General features: G+C 27.6%; 1 protein-coding gene across 3 annotated transcripts in view; it reads left to right on the top strand.

The window, feature by feature from the left end:
- LOC100210263 (death-associated protein kinase 2) overlaps positions 1-7,874 on the top strand; it is a 39,224-nt gene extending 31,350 nt beyond the window's left edge. For all 3 annotated transcript variants that reach the window (XM_065816584.1, XM_065816586.1, XM_065816585.1), the window contains exons 11-12: positions 6,478-7,294; positions 7,399-7,874. In XM_065816584.1, the coding sequence (XP_065672656.1) occupies positions 6,478-7,294; positions 7,399-7,595 (1,014 nt within the window). In that variant the 3' untranslated portion in view covers positions 7,596-7,874. The remainder of the gene's footprint in view (positions 1-6,477; positions 7,295-7,398) is intronic.
- Positions 7,875-20,906: the final 13,032 nt, after the last annotated feature.

Genomic DNA, 20,906 nt, shown 5'->3' with positions numbered 1-20,906 from the left:
AAAATAGAATTAGCCTCATTTACGTTATATACAAGAAAATACAGAAAGTATTTTATTTTTACGCTCATTTAATATCTAGTAATACTTCCTGAATTTTTAATGACTTCAAAGATGCGGCTTGATATACTAGTCACAAGATTTTGGATAGTTTCTATAGATATTTCATTCCAAGTTTCTCTGATACGAGTTTTCAGCTTTAAGGTGGATTCAAATTGCTTACCATTTTCATAAACCTTTCTAGAAAGTATTCTCCATAGATTTCAATTGAGCTATGATCTGGACTAGTGCGGGTCATTCCATTTCGTAATAATTTTTTTCTCTAACCAAGCTTTTGTAAGCTTTGAGTTATGGATAGCATCATTATCTTGTTAAAAATTGAAATTTTCACCCATCAATTCCTCACCATGTTTAACCATGTTTAAGTATTATTTCTAATAAGTCAATGTAGTCCTTTCATTTCATTTTGTTGAAATTTATGCCTGTGGAAGTTTTCCAGCAAAGAAAAATGCCCCCAAAATCATAACAGTTCCACCACCAAAGTTAGGACTTGTCCAAGTTTCTATCTCTTTTTGAAGATCATGCCAGTAATATTGATAACCATCAGGACTATCTAGATTCAATTTTTTTTCATTACTAAAGAGAACTTGATGCCACTTCCTGCCAAGACATGTTTTCTTTTGCAAATTGTAATCTAACTTCTTTATGACGAGCAGTAAGTTTTGGTTTTGGTTTACGCTTTTTCCAAACTGTGTTTGGATCTTCATGTAAGACTTGTCTCATGCGTTGAAAAGATACAGATAATTGTAAATCAGCACGAATTTGAGATGCAGTCATGTGCTGAGCAGCAGCACGACGTACAATAATTTGTTTAGTACGATTATTAATTTTACGTTTGCCACCATTTTCTATATAATCTCCATAATTAACGTCAATCTTGAAGTAATCGTTAATAACTTTTAGAGATCTTTTAATTTTCTTTGCAATTTCTCGATTAGATAAACATGTATCTTTGTATGTTTTGATTACTGTTAATTTTTCATTCGTTAAACGCTTAATTAAGGTATAAAAAACCAAAAAAGTCACAAATGCGTATTACCAGATCAAAATATACAAGTAAACTGAAAATAATTATTGATGAGGCAAATTCTATTTGTCACCGCAAACATCAAGTATTATACATTTATGGTTTTATCAAATGTACCGCGATTTAATTATGCTATATTATAATCTAAAAAGTTGTTGTTTGTAACAATAATTATTTGTGTTTGATTATATACAAAAGATGCACTGCACAAACTTGCTTACAGATTAACAAAATATTGGATCAGTGCATGGTGAGGCTTATTCTATTTTCTCCACTGTAGGTCATTAAACAAAACAGAAAAGTCATTAACTTAATACACGTTAACATTATTTAAGACATTAACAAAAAAAACATAGCAATGTAATATCCGAATATAATAATAACCGTAATTAACATTAAATATAATATTTTATTGGTCTCGAGTTTTTTCCATTTTTTTTTATAATTTTTTTTTATAAATTACATAATGTAATATTTTTTTAAAATAAATTATATAACATTTCCACCGTTACTTACGGGACATTTCAACTTTTTTAATGTCACATTTAAAGTAACTTAAGTAGTTCACATTACATCTAAAAGAATCTTTTGTCTTTTTACTAGTTTATCGTAAAATTGTTTAAAAGAATCGCTTATTTTTTCACTTAAAGTGAATTAGAATAGTTATTGATACTTATGGGGACAGAAACAAGCGTTAAGTAAAATACCTATCGTTATAGGGCCGGCGACCAGCATACAAGCTCCGTTGGCTCCGTTATAGTAATATAAAAACTTATAAAAAATAATTATATTTTACCATCTATGTCTCATGAAATTGTGATTTATAATTTTTTTATTTTATTTTGCCTAATGAAAATGGAAACCGTTAATTTAAAAAAATTTGAAATAAATCGGCAATTGCATTTTTTTTTTTTATGTTGTTGCTATTTTGGCTATTGAAGTTGTCGTTTCAGACTCAGAGGAGTCTGAATATTATATATCGTCATTTATATATCGTCAAATGAAAGAAGACCGTTTTAAGCCAATGCACAATTTTTAGCTCATATATGAAATAATAAACTTGTGGTAATTAAAATATAAAATAACCATTTTTTCTTTTAATAATAGCAATACGCTTTTAACTAAAAAAAGTAATTATTTATAATATCTTAAAGTGGAAACTTACACAGCCAAAAATCAAGAAAGTGAATAGCTTCAAACATGTCTTTTAGTGGGTTACTTTTTCGAACTTATGAGATTTTTTTTCAAATTAAAATAAAAAGTATATATTCAGTGAGTTTGACATAAGACTTAAATTTATGAACAACGTAATTATAATAACGTTGTTAATTAAAACTAGAAATCTTTAAACACATGGTTACTCAATGGTAACTTGTTTTTTGTTTTCATTAAAAAAATAAAATTGATTTAAAACAAAACAATTTTTGCCTCCCGATACTTCCTTAGGACGTGTAGCGATAACTTTGTTTATTTCTATCATACATTTCAAAATTATCAGGTAAGTTGCATATTGAGAATACGTTGTTTAGTGAAATTGACCTTTTTTTCTATTAGTATGCTAATTTAAAAAAATCCGAGATTTTTTTAAATTTGTTTGGAAATAATAGGAGCGCCGATGATATGAATAACCTAGTCTGTGTTACTTATGAATTAAATAAACGATGCATATTGAGTTATGGTTTTTTTCCAAATTGAAAAAAAATTTTTTTTTTGGTAATTATAAACTTGATTTGCTAACAATTTGAAATTAAAAAATTTTACTGCAATATTATTGGCCATTACTCTATTTTAACTAAGCTTGCTGCAAAATTATTGGTCGATGTTTTCTTTTAGCAAAATTTATAGCTAATTTGTTGGGCGATAATCTTTTTTAACAAATTTTGTTTACCATAAAATAAAATATTTACCTAATATATTTAACTCCTCTTCCGTGCTTTATTTTATTAAAGAAACGTGTGATAAACAAAAAAACAACAAATACTATATCAGTATAATTCTAATTTATTACAAATGCTAATTAAAATATATAAGCAATATATAAAACATAGTCTTTATATAGTTCAAAACAAAATAATATACAATATATAAACTATAATAAAAAAAAACAATAAATGCTAGCTTATATTCGATAATAAAAAAAATAATCAATGTAACTCTTATAAAGTTAATATACAAATATTAGCAATTATATAGTGTTTTCTTTTTTTTATTCCAAGGCTGACTCTTTATACTTAAGATGCAAAAATACTTTTATGATAAACAAGTATTGGATTATGATATACAAGTAATGGATTATGTCTCTTACAATAAAAAAAAAATCGTGTCGCGTTGCTAAGCCATTTTGCTTACACAAAACTCTTGTTCATAAAACAAACAGAACAAAAAGTATTTTCTCTGCAATTTTTAAACAACGATTTAGTTGTTAGTGCAAAAAAATATTTTATGGATGTCATAATGGCAGCCAACATATTGCACGACAATAGTATCAATTTTAAATATCACAACGAACTTAAAAAAAAAAAAGAAAATACTGTTGATGTCAAGAAAAAAGATTTTAAAGACTTAACGAATGGTCATTTATATGACCTGCGTTATTTTCCGTACGAATATATCACAGAAAAAGGATTTGGATACCATTCTAGTGAAATTTTTGAAATATATGATAGATGTGAAACTACTGAAATAGAATCACTAGAAGAAACTGGTGCTGTGGTGACAGAGTATGAAGATATTTTGAACATAACGAATGAACAAGAAAATATTTTTATTAAAAACGAAGAGTTTATTGACTCCATCAATTTTATCGATTCTAATTCAAATAATGACAAATTTCAATTTACAACGGATAGCGAAAAGCAAACGAAGCAAAACGAGAATAATGTCGAGAAAAAAGAAAGTATTCAAGATAACCAAACTTATAACTTGGATTCTCCACACTTGAAAACACTTTATAATGGAGATGAAAATAATGTAAATTTGATACTTGATCATCAAAATAAACCTAACAGAACTTCAGTTTTTAATTTATGTCAATCAAAAATGAAAGACAATAAAAAACTAGATACAAAGGAAGCATTACAAGTTACAGAAAACCAAGAAATGTCTGATTTAGAAGGAATTCTCAGCGAATATGTAATAATCGAAGAAAACTGCTGTAAAAATGAGAACAACAAATTTGAAATCTTGATACAAGTAGGAACACATAAAAAATAGTTTATATATTGGCATGAAAATTAGTATTAGGTGATTGATTTTGCAATATATTTTATTTAGTTTTGGTATGTTATTGATATCGCGCTCAAAAGATTTAAACGTTTCAATGTGTTGTTTTAATCGTAAAACACGTTTAACTAAAAAACGTAGAAAACTTTAAACAATAGTAATGTTAAGTAGACGTTCTAAAAGTGAGTAAAAACTAAAACCAAAATTGGATGCATTTAACAACAAACAATCCACCGTTAAAAAAATTATCGTTTTAAATAACTCGTAGTTGAAAACAAATTCTAAATTCTACTGGTTTTCAATAAATTTAAATCATATATGAGATTCACTTGATTTTTGAAACATGTCTATAAAAGATCAAGTTGATCATGTTTACACGTTCATTAAAATAATCAATTTCAAAGTTACGTGAATCATATTGTTTACCACCTTTATAGATCTATTTAGCTACAGATCATAAAACCTCCTGACAAACTTAAGTAGCATAGATCTTATATATCTTATAGAACTGATGTAGCATTAAAAAAAAAAAATCTTTATTGTAATTTATTTTTAAATTTAAGATGTTAAATGTTTCAAATGCAAATAATAATTAAAAAAATATTTACTCCGGAAATTGATTTACGGTTCAATAGTTGTTTGATGAATTTGCCATAAGTTACTTTTCAAAAAGTTCATAACTACTTTTTAAAAATTGCATACTTTTCAAAAACCTTATAGTTGTTTTAAAATCAAATTTTCCATGCAAATAACAACTGAAAATGTAAAAACAAAACAAAAAAACAACAACTAAAAAACGAAAATACAATAAAAACACACACACTCATATTTTATGATCATATTTTATCTAAAAAAGTTCATAAAAATTCCTTGCAGATAAAAAAATAAAATCAAGTAAGACACAATGCCGACTGCATGGCGACCAATGACATTGTAGAAAGAAGTGAAAAAAGGAAGTGCAGAGTGAAAAATATATAAACCTAAAGTAAATCTGTAAAAGATAGTGTCTTATAAATATTATAAATCATAATGAAATAAAACAAGCCAAATAATATTTATATTTGCATAAACTTTGAAAAGAGTTCACATTAAACATCAACATTCTAAATGTGGATTCCTCTACATTTATCCATAAAATTTTGAATGCCACTATCTTACAGTTTTAACAAAACAACATCCGTAAAGACTCATTTATTGAATATATTGGAACGGGGGAGAAAAAAAGAAAAAAAAGTTAAAATGTTTGCGCAATAAGATTAGATTATCACGGTAAATATATAAGTATTAAATATTTAGGTCATTAAACTCTTATATATTGCTATCTATCTCTTTAGTAATATTCTAATATTACAATTTTTGACTTTATATTAGTAAAACTGTTTGTTCACCGGAAAATAATTAATTTATATTGGCCTTGCGTTTTGCAAAATAACGTATAAATAAAGTAACATTGTACGCACAAAAATGCAATATAGCTTTCAATGGATGTGCAAGCAAAATTATTACTAATAATTTCAGGGGGAATTTTTATTATAATTTTTATTTAAATAAATCGTAATATAAGAAATGGAGTCTTTCTTTAGAGAAGATAGGAGATCTTTTTTTAAAGTTGAACACAAGTTAATCCTTTATTATCTTCATTTATATTTTGAAAGTAGTTATTGGTAGCAAATAAAAAATAAATTCCATTGCTAAGGGTTTTTTTATTGCTTTATATATTTGTGTTCGTTGAAATAACTGGTGAAATATCCCGAAGTTAGAGTAAACAAAGGATTTTTAAAACAAGGCAATTCAAAAGATATAAAAACTCAACAAAAACTAGAGACAAAAGTTTATTTGTTGTTTCAGATTAAAAAGACATTTAGTTAAATAAACTTTATCTATTATATTTAAATGCCTGCCAAGATTGTTAATGCTTCAAAGATAAGTTGTGTACTTCTGAGTGGGTTGCTTCTGGTTTATTTAATAAACTTTATTTTGCCAAACTTTATTTTACCTAGCAGTTTTGATCACTGCTAATGCAGAAACCAAAACTGTTATACATTATATATTAATACATTTTTACTAATACAACCATAATTTAAAAGAAAAAAAAACAAACTTTAAATCATATTTTTTTTATTTAATTAAAATTATTTTGATTTTTGTTAGAGTATTTCTTTTTAATTTAGAAAATTTCCGAAGAGATTTCGTGCGAACCTCAGGAAAATCTCTCAATAATAAAAAACATGAATGATCAAACAAACTTAGGTGATAAACCAAAATTAGATTACCAAGAAAATCTCAGTTCGATCCATCAAACCAAAAAATCGTTCGAAAATTTTTCTAAACTTAATAGTAACCTTTTAAATGGAACTTCAACATATTCCATGTTACTTACTCAACCTTCAATGGAAGAAACAACTGGAAACTCTGAAAAAATTCTATACGATGAAATTAATAAGGATGAAAATCAAAACTTTCAGCAAAAATTGATTCCAACGTTACCGGTCTATGATGATGCAGATAAGCAAGAAAACAATAGAAAAATTAGCTTAGCTAAGCGAAAATACAGTAGAGAAACTCAAGTTCGTTACACAGAACTGAGGAAGGAAGAAGAGTTTGTATTGATAGCATCAGAAGTAGTGGAAGAAGAAGAATCTGAAGATGAAGTTGATAATAAATCCACAGAACTTTCTAATTCTCTTGTTGACAATAATTCAAACATAATAAGCGCAACGGATCAAAACAATGAAACTCAAAATCTCCCTGAGGACCAAGATCAAAGTTATAACAACGAAAAGTATGATACTTTTGAAACAAATCGAAAAAGCAGTTTTCGTAAAAAAGCTGTTTTTGTTGACCATAAAAACTTAATCAATAATCAACTAAGTGAGAGAAAAGACCGATCAACTTCATTTACCGAAAGTAAAAAAATGGACATTATTGAAGATTGCGAGGTTGAAGAAGCAGAAGACAATTTAGAAAATGATAAAAAAGATAAAAAAGGTAAACATTTTATTTTTTTTTACCCAATTTCAAAGGTAACAAAATTACTTTTTTTTTTTGGTACATGTTCTGCGGATGTTAAATAGCTTTTATTGTATATAAAGGAGATGAAAACAAAACACATGAAAAAAAAACTCGAAAGCACGTCATTTGCGCAAAGACAATTGGTATGGAGCATTTAATTGACATTATTCTTATGGATGATCCAAAAGAGACTCCTGTTATAAAACAATCTCCGATAGCTCCGATTCTCGCGTCAATACCAAACGGTATTAAAGCTTACAAAGAAACATCCGTTTAATTCTCAAACCAGATGTTTGTTAGATTGATAATAAAAGCGGATTCTGCTGATCTCGTTATTTATTAAAAAATATATATCAGCAATTTATAATAAAAGTATTGGCAGCACATTGGTATTTTTTAAGTAGAAAGAACTTGTAAATAATAAGAAAAATGTGTATGGGATATTCTATTAATATTGCTTTCAAATAACTCATTTATAAAAAATCAAATCAAAGAACGTTGAATATTTTCTAACCAAAAGCTGTAATTACAATAAAACAATTTTTTTTATAAAGTAACTAAAGCTTATTATTATAGCTATATATATATATATATATATATATATATATATATATATATATATATATATATATATATATATATATATATATATATATATATATATATATATATATATATATATATATATATATATATATATATGTATAAATATATATATACATATATGATTGTATGTACATATATGTATATATATATATAAACATATATAAATATGTATATATATATATATATATATGCATATATATATATATATATATATATATATATATATATATATATATATATATAAATATATAAATATATATGTATAAATATATATTTACATATATGATTGTATGTATGTATAAAGTTTTGTTTTAAAATTTGTGATGCAGAGTATGTTTTACATATATACTTGTAAGTTTACTAAAGAGGTATAGAATTTTTTTAAATAGTTTGATAACTCTAATTTAAATTATGCGTTACTTTTTTATCACCTTTATTTTTCGTTATTTTCTTATTACTTTTTTTTTTATCTTCACTATTTATTTGTTGGTTGAATTTTTACACTAGAATATGTGATTGAACTATCACTAAGTCAAATTTTATTGAATGCTTTCATCCGATCAGATTGTTTTTTGAAAATTTAATCTAATCAATTTATTACTATTAATAAGTTGATTGTAGTTAGTAAAGTACAAAAATATATTTAAATTCTCCAAAGGAAAATAGATAATTATCAAAACAGTAAAAAAATCGAAAAAACAATAAAAACAAACTGTAAAATCTAGGAAATATTAAAACACTAAAAAAAAATAAAAGTTTAAGTGTATACGCAAATATACATGCGATTTTGCATACATTTTATGTAAAATTGCATGCATTATTAGAAATTATTAGAAAAATTATTTGTATTAATAAAAAAAAAAATTATTTTTCAAGCATTTAAACATAATAATTTTTTAAACTCCTTTTATCAAGATAATTTTTAACAAGGTGATTTCATACACAGTCTTATTTACTGTTTAAAAAACTCAGTCTCGTATTTTTATGTTCAACAAATGTCTTCAAGTTATTATTTAAAAAAAATAACGAGATACTTGAATAATAATTATTATTAAAAAAAATAACGAGATACTTGAATAATAATTATTATTCAAGTATCTCGTTATTTTTTTTAAATAATAACTTGAAGACATTTGTTGAACATAAAAATACGAGATACTTGAATAATAATTATTATTCAAGTATCTCGTTATTTTTTTTAAATAATAACTTGAAGACATTTGTTGAACATAAAAATACGAGACTGAGTAATTATAATTACTCAAGCTCTGACAATAATATTAAGTTTGCTATGACAACAAAGATCTTGAGCTTGCTTTGAAACTACCGAATAAAGTTGTTCATAAATTATGATATTAATTATGATTTTAACATTAGTCAATATTGCTTTTTGAGCCTGGCTAATAAAATACATAGTATAAAATAAGTTTTTAGATAAATGTTTTTTTCTTTAATACGAATTTCACTTTTTTTTTTCTATTTTTTTTTTTAACATTTTACGTGAAAAATTTTTTTTTTAAACTAATAATCGAGGTGAATTTTTTTTTCTACTTAAATTTATTTGCAGCTCTAAACCTTTTTCAGGTTTCAAATATTACTGATCTGTTAATTTGATTGGTTGCATCTTGAAATGCAATTTAGACTATACTTACGCCTGATTTTTAAATGTTGACATAGTTGACAAGAAACTAATAAGTTTAGGAACAATATTATATAACATTTATATTGTTAAAAATATATTAAAATGTATATTAGGGGCTTTTCTTATAGGTAAAGATCATTTCACCTAACGGGATTCCGGAAAGGCGGAGTAAAAATTCTTTATATGAATGTACTTATACAAAAAATAAAAGTTGTCGCATGAGAATTAGAGAGGGTTCTATCTGCTCTTTTATTTATGTTAAAATTATTTACAGCGGCTATCGAGTTAATAGTTTTTTATTAACTAGAAAACCTTAAAAATTAATTTTTAAAGTCAACTTTAAAGTTAATAATCAACTGTCTCTTCTTTTTTTGTTTGCACCTTTTAGTGTTTTTTTTATATGCAATTGTTTTGGTTTCACTCATTTTTGATTTTTATTCAGTTATTATTAGAAGGATATGCAATACCGGTTACGGCACTACAAGTGCTAACGGTATTTGCTCGTATACACGTTTAAAAAAATAAACCGAGCAAATGGGCTTTGGAAAAATTTCTTATTTTAAAAGTTCTATTTTCCCAATTTACTACTAAATAAAGTTACGACTAAATGTTTCATAAGAGTTTCCGTAGTTTGTTACGTTTATACTTATTTCATTCGCTATCAAATGGAATGGCGTGCAAATCAAATACTCATTTAAGATGTTGTTTTCAGTTGTAGATAATACTTTTTAACTTCGTTTTACGTTTAAGCGATACACATTATTTTTTTTTTTTATCAATTATATAAATTGTTTATAAGAAACTAGTAAAAGTTCTTAAAAAGCTTTTAGTACAAAGTTACTTTTCAATACAAAACTTATTTAATTAATTGTTCGATAAATGTTTCATAATTTTTCTACTACGTATCGCGTAACACGAAGGTAAAAAACATTAGGGCTCGTCAATAAATTAAGCAACGCTAAATTTTGCTAATAAACAAAACGAAAAAGATCAAACATTTTCCCTCGCCTTAATTATTATTTTAATTATATTTAACATCCAATGTAATTTTCAAGGTAAAAAGAAAAAAAAAGCAAGTTATTTCCGGTGATTTTTACTTCAGAATTTTTTCTTCAAGAATATCTTTGAAAATTCCTCTTTGCCCTTTTACATTCCAACACTCCATCGCATATTTTAATATTTGTTCAACATCGGAGGGAATTTCACTTTTGGAATGTGCAATTTTTACCTCCTTTTTATTTTGAATTTAATTTTTAAAATCTAACATCTGAAAACGGCATAGTTCCTGGACATCATTAACAAACGAATGTTGAAACAAAGGGCGTTCCAGCTGTGAACAGATAATGTCTGCAATTAATCTATTATTCAGAAGACGAAGGAACAAGTTTAATTTATTTTATTTTATACTCTCTAAAATCTCCTGGATTTCAAATAGAGAACCCGCATAGTTCCTACTGAGTTTTGAAACATTCAAAAACGACTTTAGCGCACTCCTTCTAATTATATCTAGCTTTTTCATCAAAGCAGAATTATTTCCACACAGCTTCATACCATAAGTTAAAGTAGGAGCTGCCAATGATTTATATATGTAGGAAATAGAATTTAGGTGGGCAAACTGGATTCCAGATTGAAGAAGAGTTTGAACAACAGCTCTAAAGTTTGAGATTTTTTCATCAACATTTGTTTGACTGAGTGAAGAAAAAATCGAATGTTCAGTATCCCATGTGAATTTTAGCGATGCTCGTGCATTACAAAGTAATTGCACTTATTTCTATGCAAATGAAATAAAAGAATTCTTAGAGCGTGACCGCTTAAATGTTTTGCATATTAATAAGAAGTCTATTAAAAAATGTTTTGCATATTAATAAGGAGTCTAAAAAGAAAATACTATTCTAATTTACTTAAGCATAACGAAAATCATTCCAAACGCGCATGGCAAATTCTAAAAGAAATTACTGGTAACACTAAATCTAAATCATGTGCTTTAAAAAATGGAATTAAAATTAATGATGAAATCATATATGATTGTCATGAAATAGTTATTGAACTAAACAAATTTTTTGTCTCAGTTAATACTTTTAAATTATCACTTGAGGAATTTGAAACTGCTTTTAGTATGCTAAAACCAAACAAAGCGAGTAGTTTTGATGATATAAATAGCAAAATAATTAAAAATTCAAACGAAGTTATTAAAAACATTCTTTTTAAGATTTTTTTATCTTCAACAAGACAAGAAGTTTTTCCTGATCAGTTTAAAATAGCAAAAGTTACACCGATATTCAAAGGAGGAGATCTAACAAATGTTAATAACTATCGCCCTATATCTTTTCTTCCGTTTCGAAAATTCTAGAAAGAATTATGTATAACAAAATTTAAACACATCTAACTGACAATCATTTGTTATATAACCATCAGTATGGATTTAAAAAAAATAACTCTACAGAACACGCGATTCTCCAGTTAACACGTAGTATCAATGAATCATTTGAAAAATTTGAGTATATATCCATATTTATATTATATATAAACTTGAGTATATATTCATTAGCATCTTCATTGATAAATCCTAAGCCTTTGATTCTATAGACCATAAAACTCTTTTTCAAAAATTCAAACATTACGGAATAACTGGAAATGTTCTTAAATGGTTAAAAAGTTATTTAAATAATCGCAAACAATTTGTATCCGTTGGCGCTCCTTTACCAATGAATTTTCTAAAGATTACCAGTGGTGTTCCACAAGGATCATTTCACGGACCTCTTCTTTTTCATATATATATATTAACAATCTTCATAAAGTATCCAGATTAAAGACAATAATGTTTCCCGGTGATACAAACCTATTTTTATCACATAATAACATCCCTACACTGTTTCAACTTATGAATCTAGAATTAAAAAAGATTTCTTATTGGTTAAAATCAAACAAATTATAGCTTAACATTAAAAAAACTAATTGGCATTTCTTTTATCCACTTTCTCAAAAAAAATTAATTCCTAACAAAATGCCATCCCTTTTCATTTATAATGTCGAAATTAACAGAGTAAATGTTACACAATTTTAATGTGTTTATGTTGATGATAACCTTACTTGGAAAATTCACATTGAAAATTTATGCAACAAAACTTCAAAAAGTATAGGAATTTTATATAAGGTAAGAAGCTTTTTGAATAAGAAAATTCTAACTCAATCATATTTCTCTTTTATTCACAGCCATATTAACTATGCAAATATTGCATGGGCTAGTACCAATAAAAACAAACTTGAACCTCTTCATCTTCATCAGAAGCATGTTTAATAAATTTTAGCGAACGTTTTACACATGCAAAACCTCTATTAAGAAAAATGATTGCACTAAATATATATCAACTTAATGTGTATAATGTACCATGTCTGATGTTTTTATGCAAAATCAATTCTTCACCGGTTTCTTTTCATAATTTGTATTTGTAAAAAGTTAAAAATAAATACATTCTATGCAATGATAATTTTAAAGCGTGCACACGAAATAAATGTGAAAGTAGAAAAACAACTAAAAAAAAATACTCCTCAATTTTTATTTCAAACCAATTAATAATTTTAATACAATAATATAAGAAGATCAAACATTAAAAAAAAAAAATTAATTATTCTTGTGGGAGCCTAATAAATTTTCGAGCTTTTGCTTTAGTGGTACCCATAAGCTTACGCACAGAATAAGAATCAAAACTATTTGGTGCTTTTTTAAATGATATTTTTATATCTTTAATGTTACTACAAATAGCCCAGTACTTTTCAATAAGTCTCAATTCTGGGCAGTTTAGAGGATTTTCTGTTTTAGGCACAAATTTAACATTATTCTTTTTATACCATTCCATAGCTAATTTACAATAATGAATTGAAGCTAAATCAGGCCAGAACACAGTTCTGTTATTATGTGATTTAATGAGAGGTAAAAGGCGTTTTTGTAAACATTCTTTAACATATATTTGACCAGAAAGTGTGGACTGAGAAATAAAAGGTGCTAATTTTTTGCCACAACTGCAAATAGCTTGCCAAATCAAAGCATTTTTAGCGAACTTGTCATGTTTTGTGTATTTTAATTTGTTATCTGCTTTTCCTTTATATTTGGCAATATAATAAACAGCATCAGGAATTTGTTGATGATCGCACTTGATATAAGTTTCATCGTCTTCAATAATACAGAAATTTTTAGAAATAAAATTGTTATACAACTTTCTGCCGCGGGTTCTTGCACTTTTTTGTTGAGTTTCAGAACGGTTGGGCACTTTTTGTGCTTTGAAAGAATGAAAACCATGTTTGTTTCTATCTTTTGCAACAAAACTATGAAAAAATCCATATATTTTTGCGCGTTTCCTTAGTGAAAGGCTTGGGTTATTCTTAAAACTGTTAACCAGTTTTCTAAGTAGTTTTATATCTTTAAAACTTTCCTTTCTTCCACCACCAGATTTTCGTTTGATCGATTTTGTTTGAGAAAAACGTTGACTAACACGACTAACGGTGTATGGATGTATTTGCAACAATTTTGCTATCATATTGTAGCTACTATTAGGATTTTGTAAATATTTGTATATGTATGTGTATATATATATATGTATATATGTGTATATGTATGTATGTGCATGTATGTATGTGTGTATGTGTATGAATGTATGTATTTATATATGTATATATATGTGTGTGTATGTTTATATATATATATATATATATATATATATATATATATATATATATATATATATATATATATATATATATATATATGTATGTATGTAGGTATGGGTATACATGTATGTGTGTATATATGTATATGTGTGTATGTGTGTATATGTGTGTATGTGTGTATGTATATATATATATATATATATATACACACACATATATATATATATATATATATATATATATATATATATATATATATATATATATACATATATATATATATGTATATATATATATATATATATATATATATATATATATATATATATATATATATATACATATATATATATATATATATATATATATATATGTATATATGTATATATATATTTATATTTGTATATCCCCTTTTTACTTTCTATTTATCAAAAAACTTTTAAAAATCTATATATATATTTAGATTTTTATGCTTTTTTTTTGGATCTAGAGTATATACATCAGATTTTAATAATATTAACGAATTTTTCTGTAAAGAAAAAATTTGTAAATATCTTGTTTATCTTTTATGAATATTGCGAGAAATTATCAGGCTTATGTTAGCGGTTCTCGACGACAAGTACTAACGGTCTTCTACGAGTCCCCGCGTTCTTTGATTTTTTTTATCGATCCAATTTTGTAAATCTTTTATTGTCATTTATCTTCTTATCTTGTAATCTTGTAAAATTTATTTTTTTATTACTACATGTTGCTTAAAATTTTGAGGCCAGAAAGGGTAGAGCTTAAAAGTATGATATCATCCGCATATGTTACCACATCAGTAAAGTTACCGTATATAGATGTGCCGACAATACCTTGATTTTTAATATTTTCGAGAAGACTTTCAGTGTAAAGGTTATAAAGGTGCCTCACCTTTATAACCTTTACACTGAAAGTCTTTTTTATCAAATTATAATTTATCAAACAGGATATCCCAGTTACAGCTATCAAAAGCTTTTCTTGCATCTAAAGAGCATAAGGACACAGGGGAATTGTTGCTGTTGTAATGTTTAATTGTTTCGCTTATTAGAAATTCTGCATGTAACGTTGAACAGTTAGTATTGAATCCAAATTGTAGAGGGTGAGTATCTCTAATATCCGGACAAATAATTAAAATTAGGTATTCTAGAACTTTTGTAAAGATTGGTATAATGCTGATACCGTGATAGTTGATTGGGCTATCTAAAGATTTTTGTAAGATTTAACAAGGGGTACAATAATTGATGTCGACATTGATTTTGGTGTCCATCCATAATTAATAGTGTAATTAAAAAATTTGATGAGCCATTTTGTTAAAGTATCATAGTTTGCGCACTTCAAATGTTCTGCTGAGATATCGAAAGAGTCAGGAAAATTTTTTAATTTTAGTTTCGAAATAACCCTAATTATATTTTCTTCGTTATTGTTACACCTTCATGTCTTGTACACGAGGGAACTTTTCGATTTTTATTACGATGTGTTATTTTTGGAGTATTCAGTACTTTTTCAAAGTGGTTTGCGAATTCTAAAGAAATGGATTCTTTGTCTTTTTTATTATTTATGGTAAATAGCCTAGAATTTGTGTCTTTGTTTAAACGTCTAAATGCATTCCAAAAGTTTTTTGGCTTAGTATTTTTTAACTTTTCAACTTTAATATACTGTGCGCAAATTTTTATTATTTTGAGCCAACTTGACGGCTTTGCGGAGGTTTTTCCGAGCCATTAGATCACACCTGTCCAAAATTGGTAGAAACTACTTTGAAGCCCTCCAGAAAAACCCTTTGGAGGGATGATTTTGGTATTATTCCTGATCACAAAAATGTAAAATTTGAAATCATCTGTAACCGTCTGTGGAAGAAAATTTGATTTGAAGAATTTCTCTGTTTTAAGATAATTTAAAACAATGATTTAATATCTCATTTGCATTTTTGCAGCATTTTAGGATAAAATAGCAATCAAATACTTAAATAAATACTCAAATAACAATTTTTTATGCAATAATTTTAGCTTTCCTGGAATTTAAAATATTTAAAACAAAATTTTTTTCGGGAAATAGCAAATTCTCTGATACTTTACCTTAAGAATTAGACCTTTATTGAGCAAAATTTTGTTAAAAGTCTCAGAAAAATGCCAAACTCAAAGAAAACTCATGAAGACTGTAGAAAAGCAGTTTGTATCTTTTGCTTGAGAAAATGTACAAGAGAGTTGAACAATCAATTGATCAATACAATTGAAACTATGCTCCAAATGAAACTTGACATATCAGACTCTAGAGTTCCAAAAGGGATTTGTGACACAAACAGGATTGCTCTTGGAAAGAAGAAAAATGGTGAGAATGTTTCACTTCCTCTTATGTTTCAATTTGAAACTATAAAAGTCATACCTTCAACTCGGGAACAGGACTGTGACTGTCTGATTTGTTAAATAGAACATTTGAAGTCTTATGAAAAACACCCACTGGAGACTTCCTCTGAACATTCACAGTCTTCTTCAAACCAAAAAAGATGTTCAGAGTGCTTGTCAATTCTTGGAAAAGGAATACCACATAACTGCTCTGACTTCTCATTTCGTGAAAACATGAGAAAACTAGCAATGAGGGATTCTCTTGTCAGTGAGCAAATTGCAGCTTCAGTTGTTACTGTCAAAGAAGCACCTCCACATGGAACTGTCAAACTTGCACAAAGCAGAGGTGGCCGCCCTTTGTGTCTCACAAAAGGTACATAAATTTATGCTAAAATTACTATTGTGTTATGTACAAGCTTTAAGACTAAGCATTCTTATCCTTAGTTTACTATTTTAAGAAATCACAGACACGTTATCAAAAAGCCCCTTGTAAAAAGAGATATGTTTGTTAGTTATCTCTTATAATAAAATAAAATATTAGTTAGTGTTTAATGTACCCTTAAATTTGAGATAGGGCAATGTTTGAATAAGTACAAAATTTATTTTGTTGCATGATAAAGTACACCAAACTTAACTTACAGCTGAATTTAGTTGAATCAAACATATCAAATAATTATCCAGGTTTAGTGTAGTGTCAAATCAGTAAATGCATATTTTCTTACACATTTAGACTAGCACCTAGCCAAAGATCAAAATTTGTTAATTAGATAGTCAAATGCTTTTTACTACTTATGTTTGTTTATCCATCATAATATCATTATACTTTAAGTGTCTATTTACTTGTAGCAAACAAATACAACTATATATAAATGTTTTTAACTTTATTTTAGGACCATCAAGTGCCAAAAAACTTTTTGGAGACACCCCACTACTGACAGCAGAAGATCTGGTGAATGTCCAAGTCAACACTGGTTTGTCCAATTCCTCAATAAATAAATTGGTGTCTACCATAAACCAAGTCACTAAAAGTCACGTTGCGGAACCCAACTTTAAAACAAAGTTTATTGAGATTGGAAAGAAGCTGTCTGCTCATTTCACTCAAACTGACATTGAAGTCTGCAATGACAAATCACAGAGAAGGAAGCAATTGGTTGTACACTGCAAAAACCTAGGAGAACTTCTGAATGATGTCCTGCTTCAAAGACAAGCTTGGTCTAGATGTTGGTAGTTGCTTCTTTAAGGTCAGTCTGGGCATTCAAGAGATGGAGCAAGTATTAGAGTCTAGTCTCCACCTTGCAAGAAAACCTTGACATCACAAGTAGCTAAAGAAAGTGGAGTGAAGCGTCAACTTCTTGTTGCTGTAGCAGAAGAAGTTCCAGAAAACTACAACAATATAAGAAAAATTTTGAATCTTATTCATCCTGAGGTGCCCATATCCTCATCTTATGTGATTTGAAGTTAGCCAATATTATCTGTGGTTTGCAGTCCCATTCAAGCTCTCACCGATGCACTTGGTGTGAAGTTGACTCAAAGGATTTGTCTGCATGTGGAAGTCCTCGAACATTTGGTTCATTGAGAAAATGCTTCAAAGCATTCCAGGACAATGGTCAGGACTACAAAAGAGCCAAAGATTTTAAGAATGTTGTCCATGAGTCTCTTTTTAGCTTGCCTGATAATGTCCTAGTCTTGGACTTCATTCCACCAATGGAACTCCATCTCTTACTTGGAGTAGTCAACCATCTGTTCAGAGCTTTGAAGGAAAAGTGGTTGAAAGCTAATGAGTGGCCCAAGGCTCTTCACATCAAGCCTCAGCCTTTCCATGGTGGTCAGTTTGCAGGAAATGAGTGTAGAAAACTCCTCAAAAATGTAGATATCCTTCAAAGGCTTGCAGAAGAAGACTGTGCGTTCAACATTTTTGGCATTGTTGATGCACTGAGAAAATTTGATGAAGTGGTGTCTGCCTGCTTTGAAATGACCCTGGAACCTAACTATTATGAAAAACTATCATCATTCCAAGCCTCCTATCTGGCTCTTGACAGAGTAAGTGTTACTCCAAAAGCCCATGCAGTGTTTTACCACATCAAAAACTTCATAGAAATGAGTGTAGAAAACTCCTCAAAAATGTAGATATCCTTCAAAGGCTTGCAGAAGAAGACTGTGCGTTCAATATTTTTTCATAGAAAAGAATCAAGACTCCCTTGGAAAATATAGTGAGCAGGCCACTGAAGCTCTTCACCACAGCTTCAAGTCTCATTGAAGCAGATACAAGAGGCCAGTAGACCATCCAAATTATGGAAAGTGGCTGCAAACTTGTCTCGTGGACTACAGCAGCAAGAATATCTAAATTGGGAGTAAAAACTATTTTACATTTTTGTGATCAGGAATATTACAAAAATCATCCCTCAAAAGGGTTTTTCTAGAGGGCTTCAAAGTAGTTTCTACCAAGGGTACTACTTCAAAGTAGTTTAAGGGTGGAATGCAAGAAGCAAACTTGACTCAAGTTCGACTTGAACTTTACACCAATAGCGGCAGAGTATGGGTTTTCCCTTCAAAAATACTCTATCAAAAATACCAATAGCCGCTATTGGTTACAATGTAAAGTTCAAGTCAAACTTGATTCAAGTTCGCTTCTTGTATTCCACCTTAAATCTTTTAAAAAACGAGAATCTCTCCATTTTTTTAAATGTTTTGAAAGAATTATTTTATAGCGAGTTATTTCAGGTGTCCACCAAGATTTTGAGTGATTTAGAGTTTCCTTGAAAGCTATTTGAGCGTTGCCAGTAATTATTTTATAGATTTGGACAAGGTCGTTTTCATATTCATTAGTAAAATTTTAATTGTTAAAGCAATTATAAGATTTATAAAACTTGTAGATTTTGATACAGCGATGTGATCAATATATGACGAATTCGGTAGTGTCTGGGGTCGATATGTGTATGTAGGGCCAAAACCTTTAGTTACACCTACTAGTTCTAATTGATTTGTTTTTAAAAATTCCAAATTCGATCTTTTAAATAAATCATATATTTGGCGTGGAAAAGTTTGGAAGTCACCAGCTATACTTATATTGCCGTTACCTATAATTACCTATAACAATATCTAGTTGATTTTTGTATTCTTCTAGTGACGAGAGACTGTTTCGCGATGAGGAGAGGATGGGGAGAGGCTGTTTCACGATGAGGAGAGGTATATTCCAATAACTATAATATTAAGTTTATTTTTTTCGAAATTTATTGCTAAAATATGATCATCTTCGTATATTACTCTAATATTTCGGAATTCATTTTTTCGTATAAAGAACGTATATTCGCACCAAATAGTCGACCTTTTTCATGTTTATTAGACTGATGGAAATAATTGGAGTGTGTATTGTTAGATATATATCTTATTCAAATTAAGATATCCAATGTTTACATAAAAATGTTACATCGTGAGATTGTATAAGTGACTTTGCAAAGTCAATATTTGACTTGAGACCCTGACAGTAGAAAGTACATATATCAAAAGTTGTTGAAGATTTGTTTTTTTCTCTTATGCTGCTTGGATCCATTTTTAATAAATTTTTTTATCCTGGTTCCCGTTGGACACCAGATTTTGTTCACTGTTTTTAAAAAAGCGTTTTGTCCTAAAAGGTTTTGCGATTATATTATTGTGCCATAACTCAGGGTTGAAGATTTTTTTTTTTCCGAACTGTTTATTATTTACTCGAAATGATCTATTATACTCGTTTACTTTATTTTCGACAACTAACAATGGTGTAATGTCCATTTCACAGTGGAACGGTGGTATTTTTGTAAAAAAAAAAGTATATGTTTTTCCTTAACTTTTATTGATAAAATCCTTAAGTTAAATGAAAAATTAAAATAGCTCATTGAGTTTAATGAAAATCGCTGCGTAAAAGAGCTTAAGATCTCCTTGTATCTTTAAAATAAATTTAGCGTTGTGTAATTTATGGACAATCCCTTATCTAAAAGTAAGGAGTGTCCAATATTAACTATTTTTGAATTTTGTGTAGTTTAACCACTTTTTCTTAATTTTTGGTGCTGATTTCAAATTACTTAATACTTTTTTTCATTATAAATATTTGGCCTTCTACTTTAACTTCAAAAAAAGTGGTTATTTTGACAAAACAATCAATTGTTAAATAAAACGAAATTGTTATTATTATCAAAGTAGAATCCGCGGTAAATATTTTTCTTTTCGTTTTATCAATAAAATACGTAATCATTATGTGTAGTTATAAATACAACAAAAAATTAGGTATTATACATGAAATTACTCCATATAAGGAACAATTTGTAACAATTACTGGTGA

The sequence above is a fragment of the Hydra vulgaris genome, chromosome 13 (genome assembly GCF_038396675.1).
Source record: "Hydra vulgaris chromosome 13, alternate assembly HydraT2T_AEP".
Taxonomy (NCBI): Eukaryota; Metazoa; Cnidaria; class Hydrozoa; order Anthoathecata; family Hydridae; genus Hydra; species Hydra vulgaris.
Note: the sequence above shows the minus strand (reverse complement) of the source record. Positions and strands in the feature narration are given on the sequence as shown.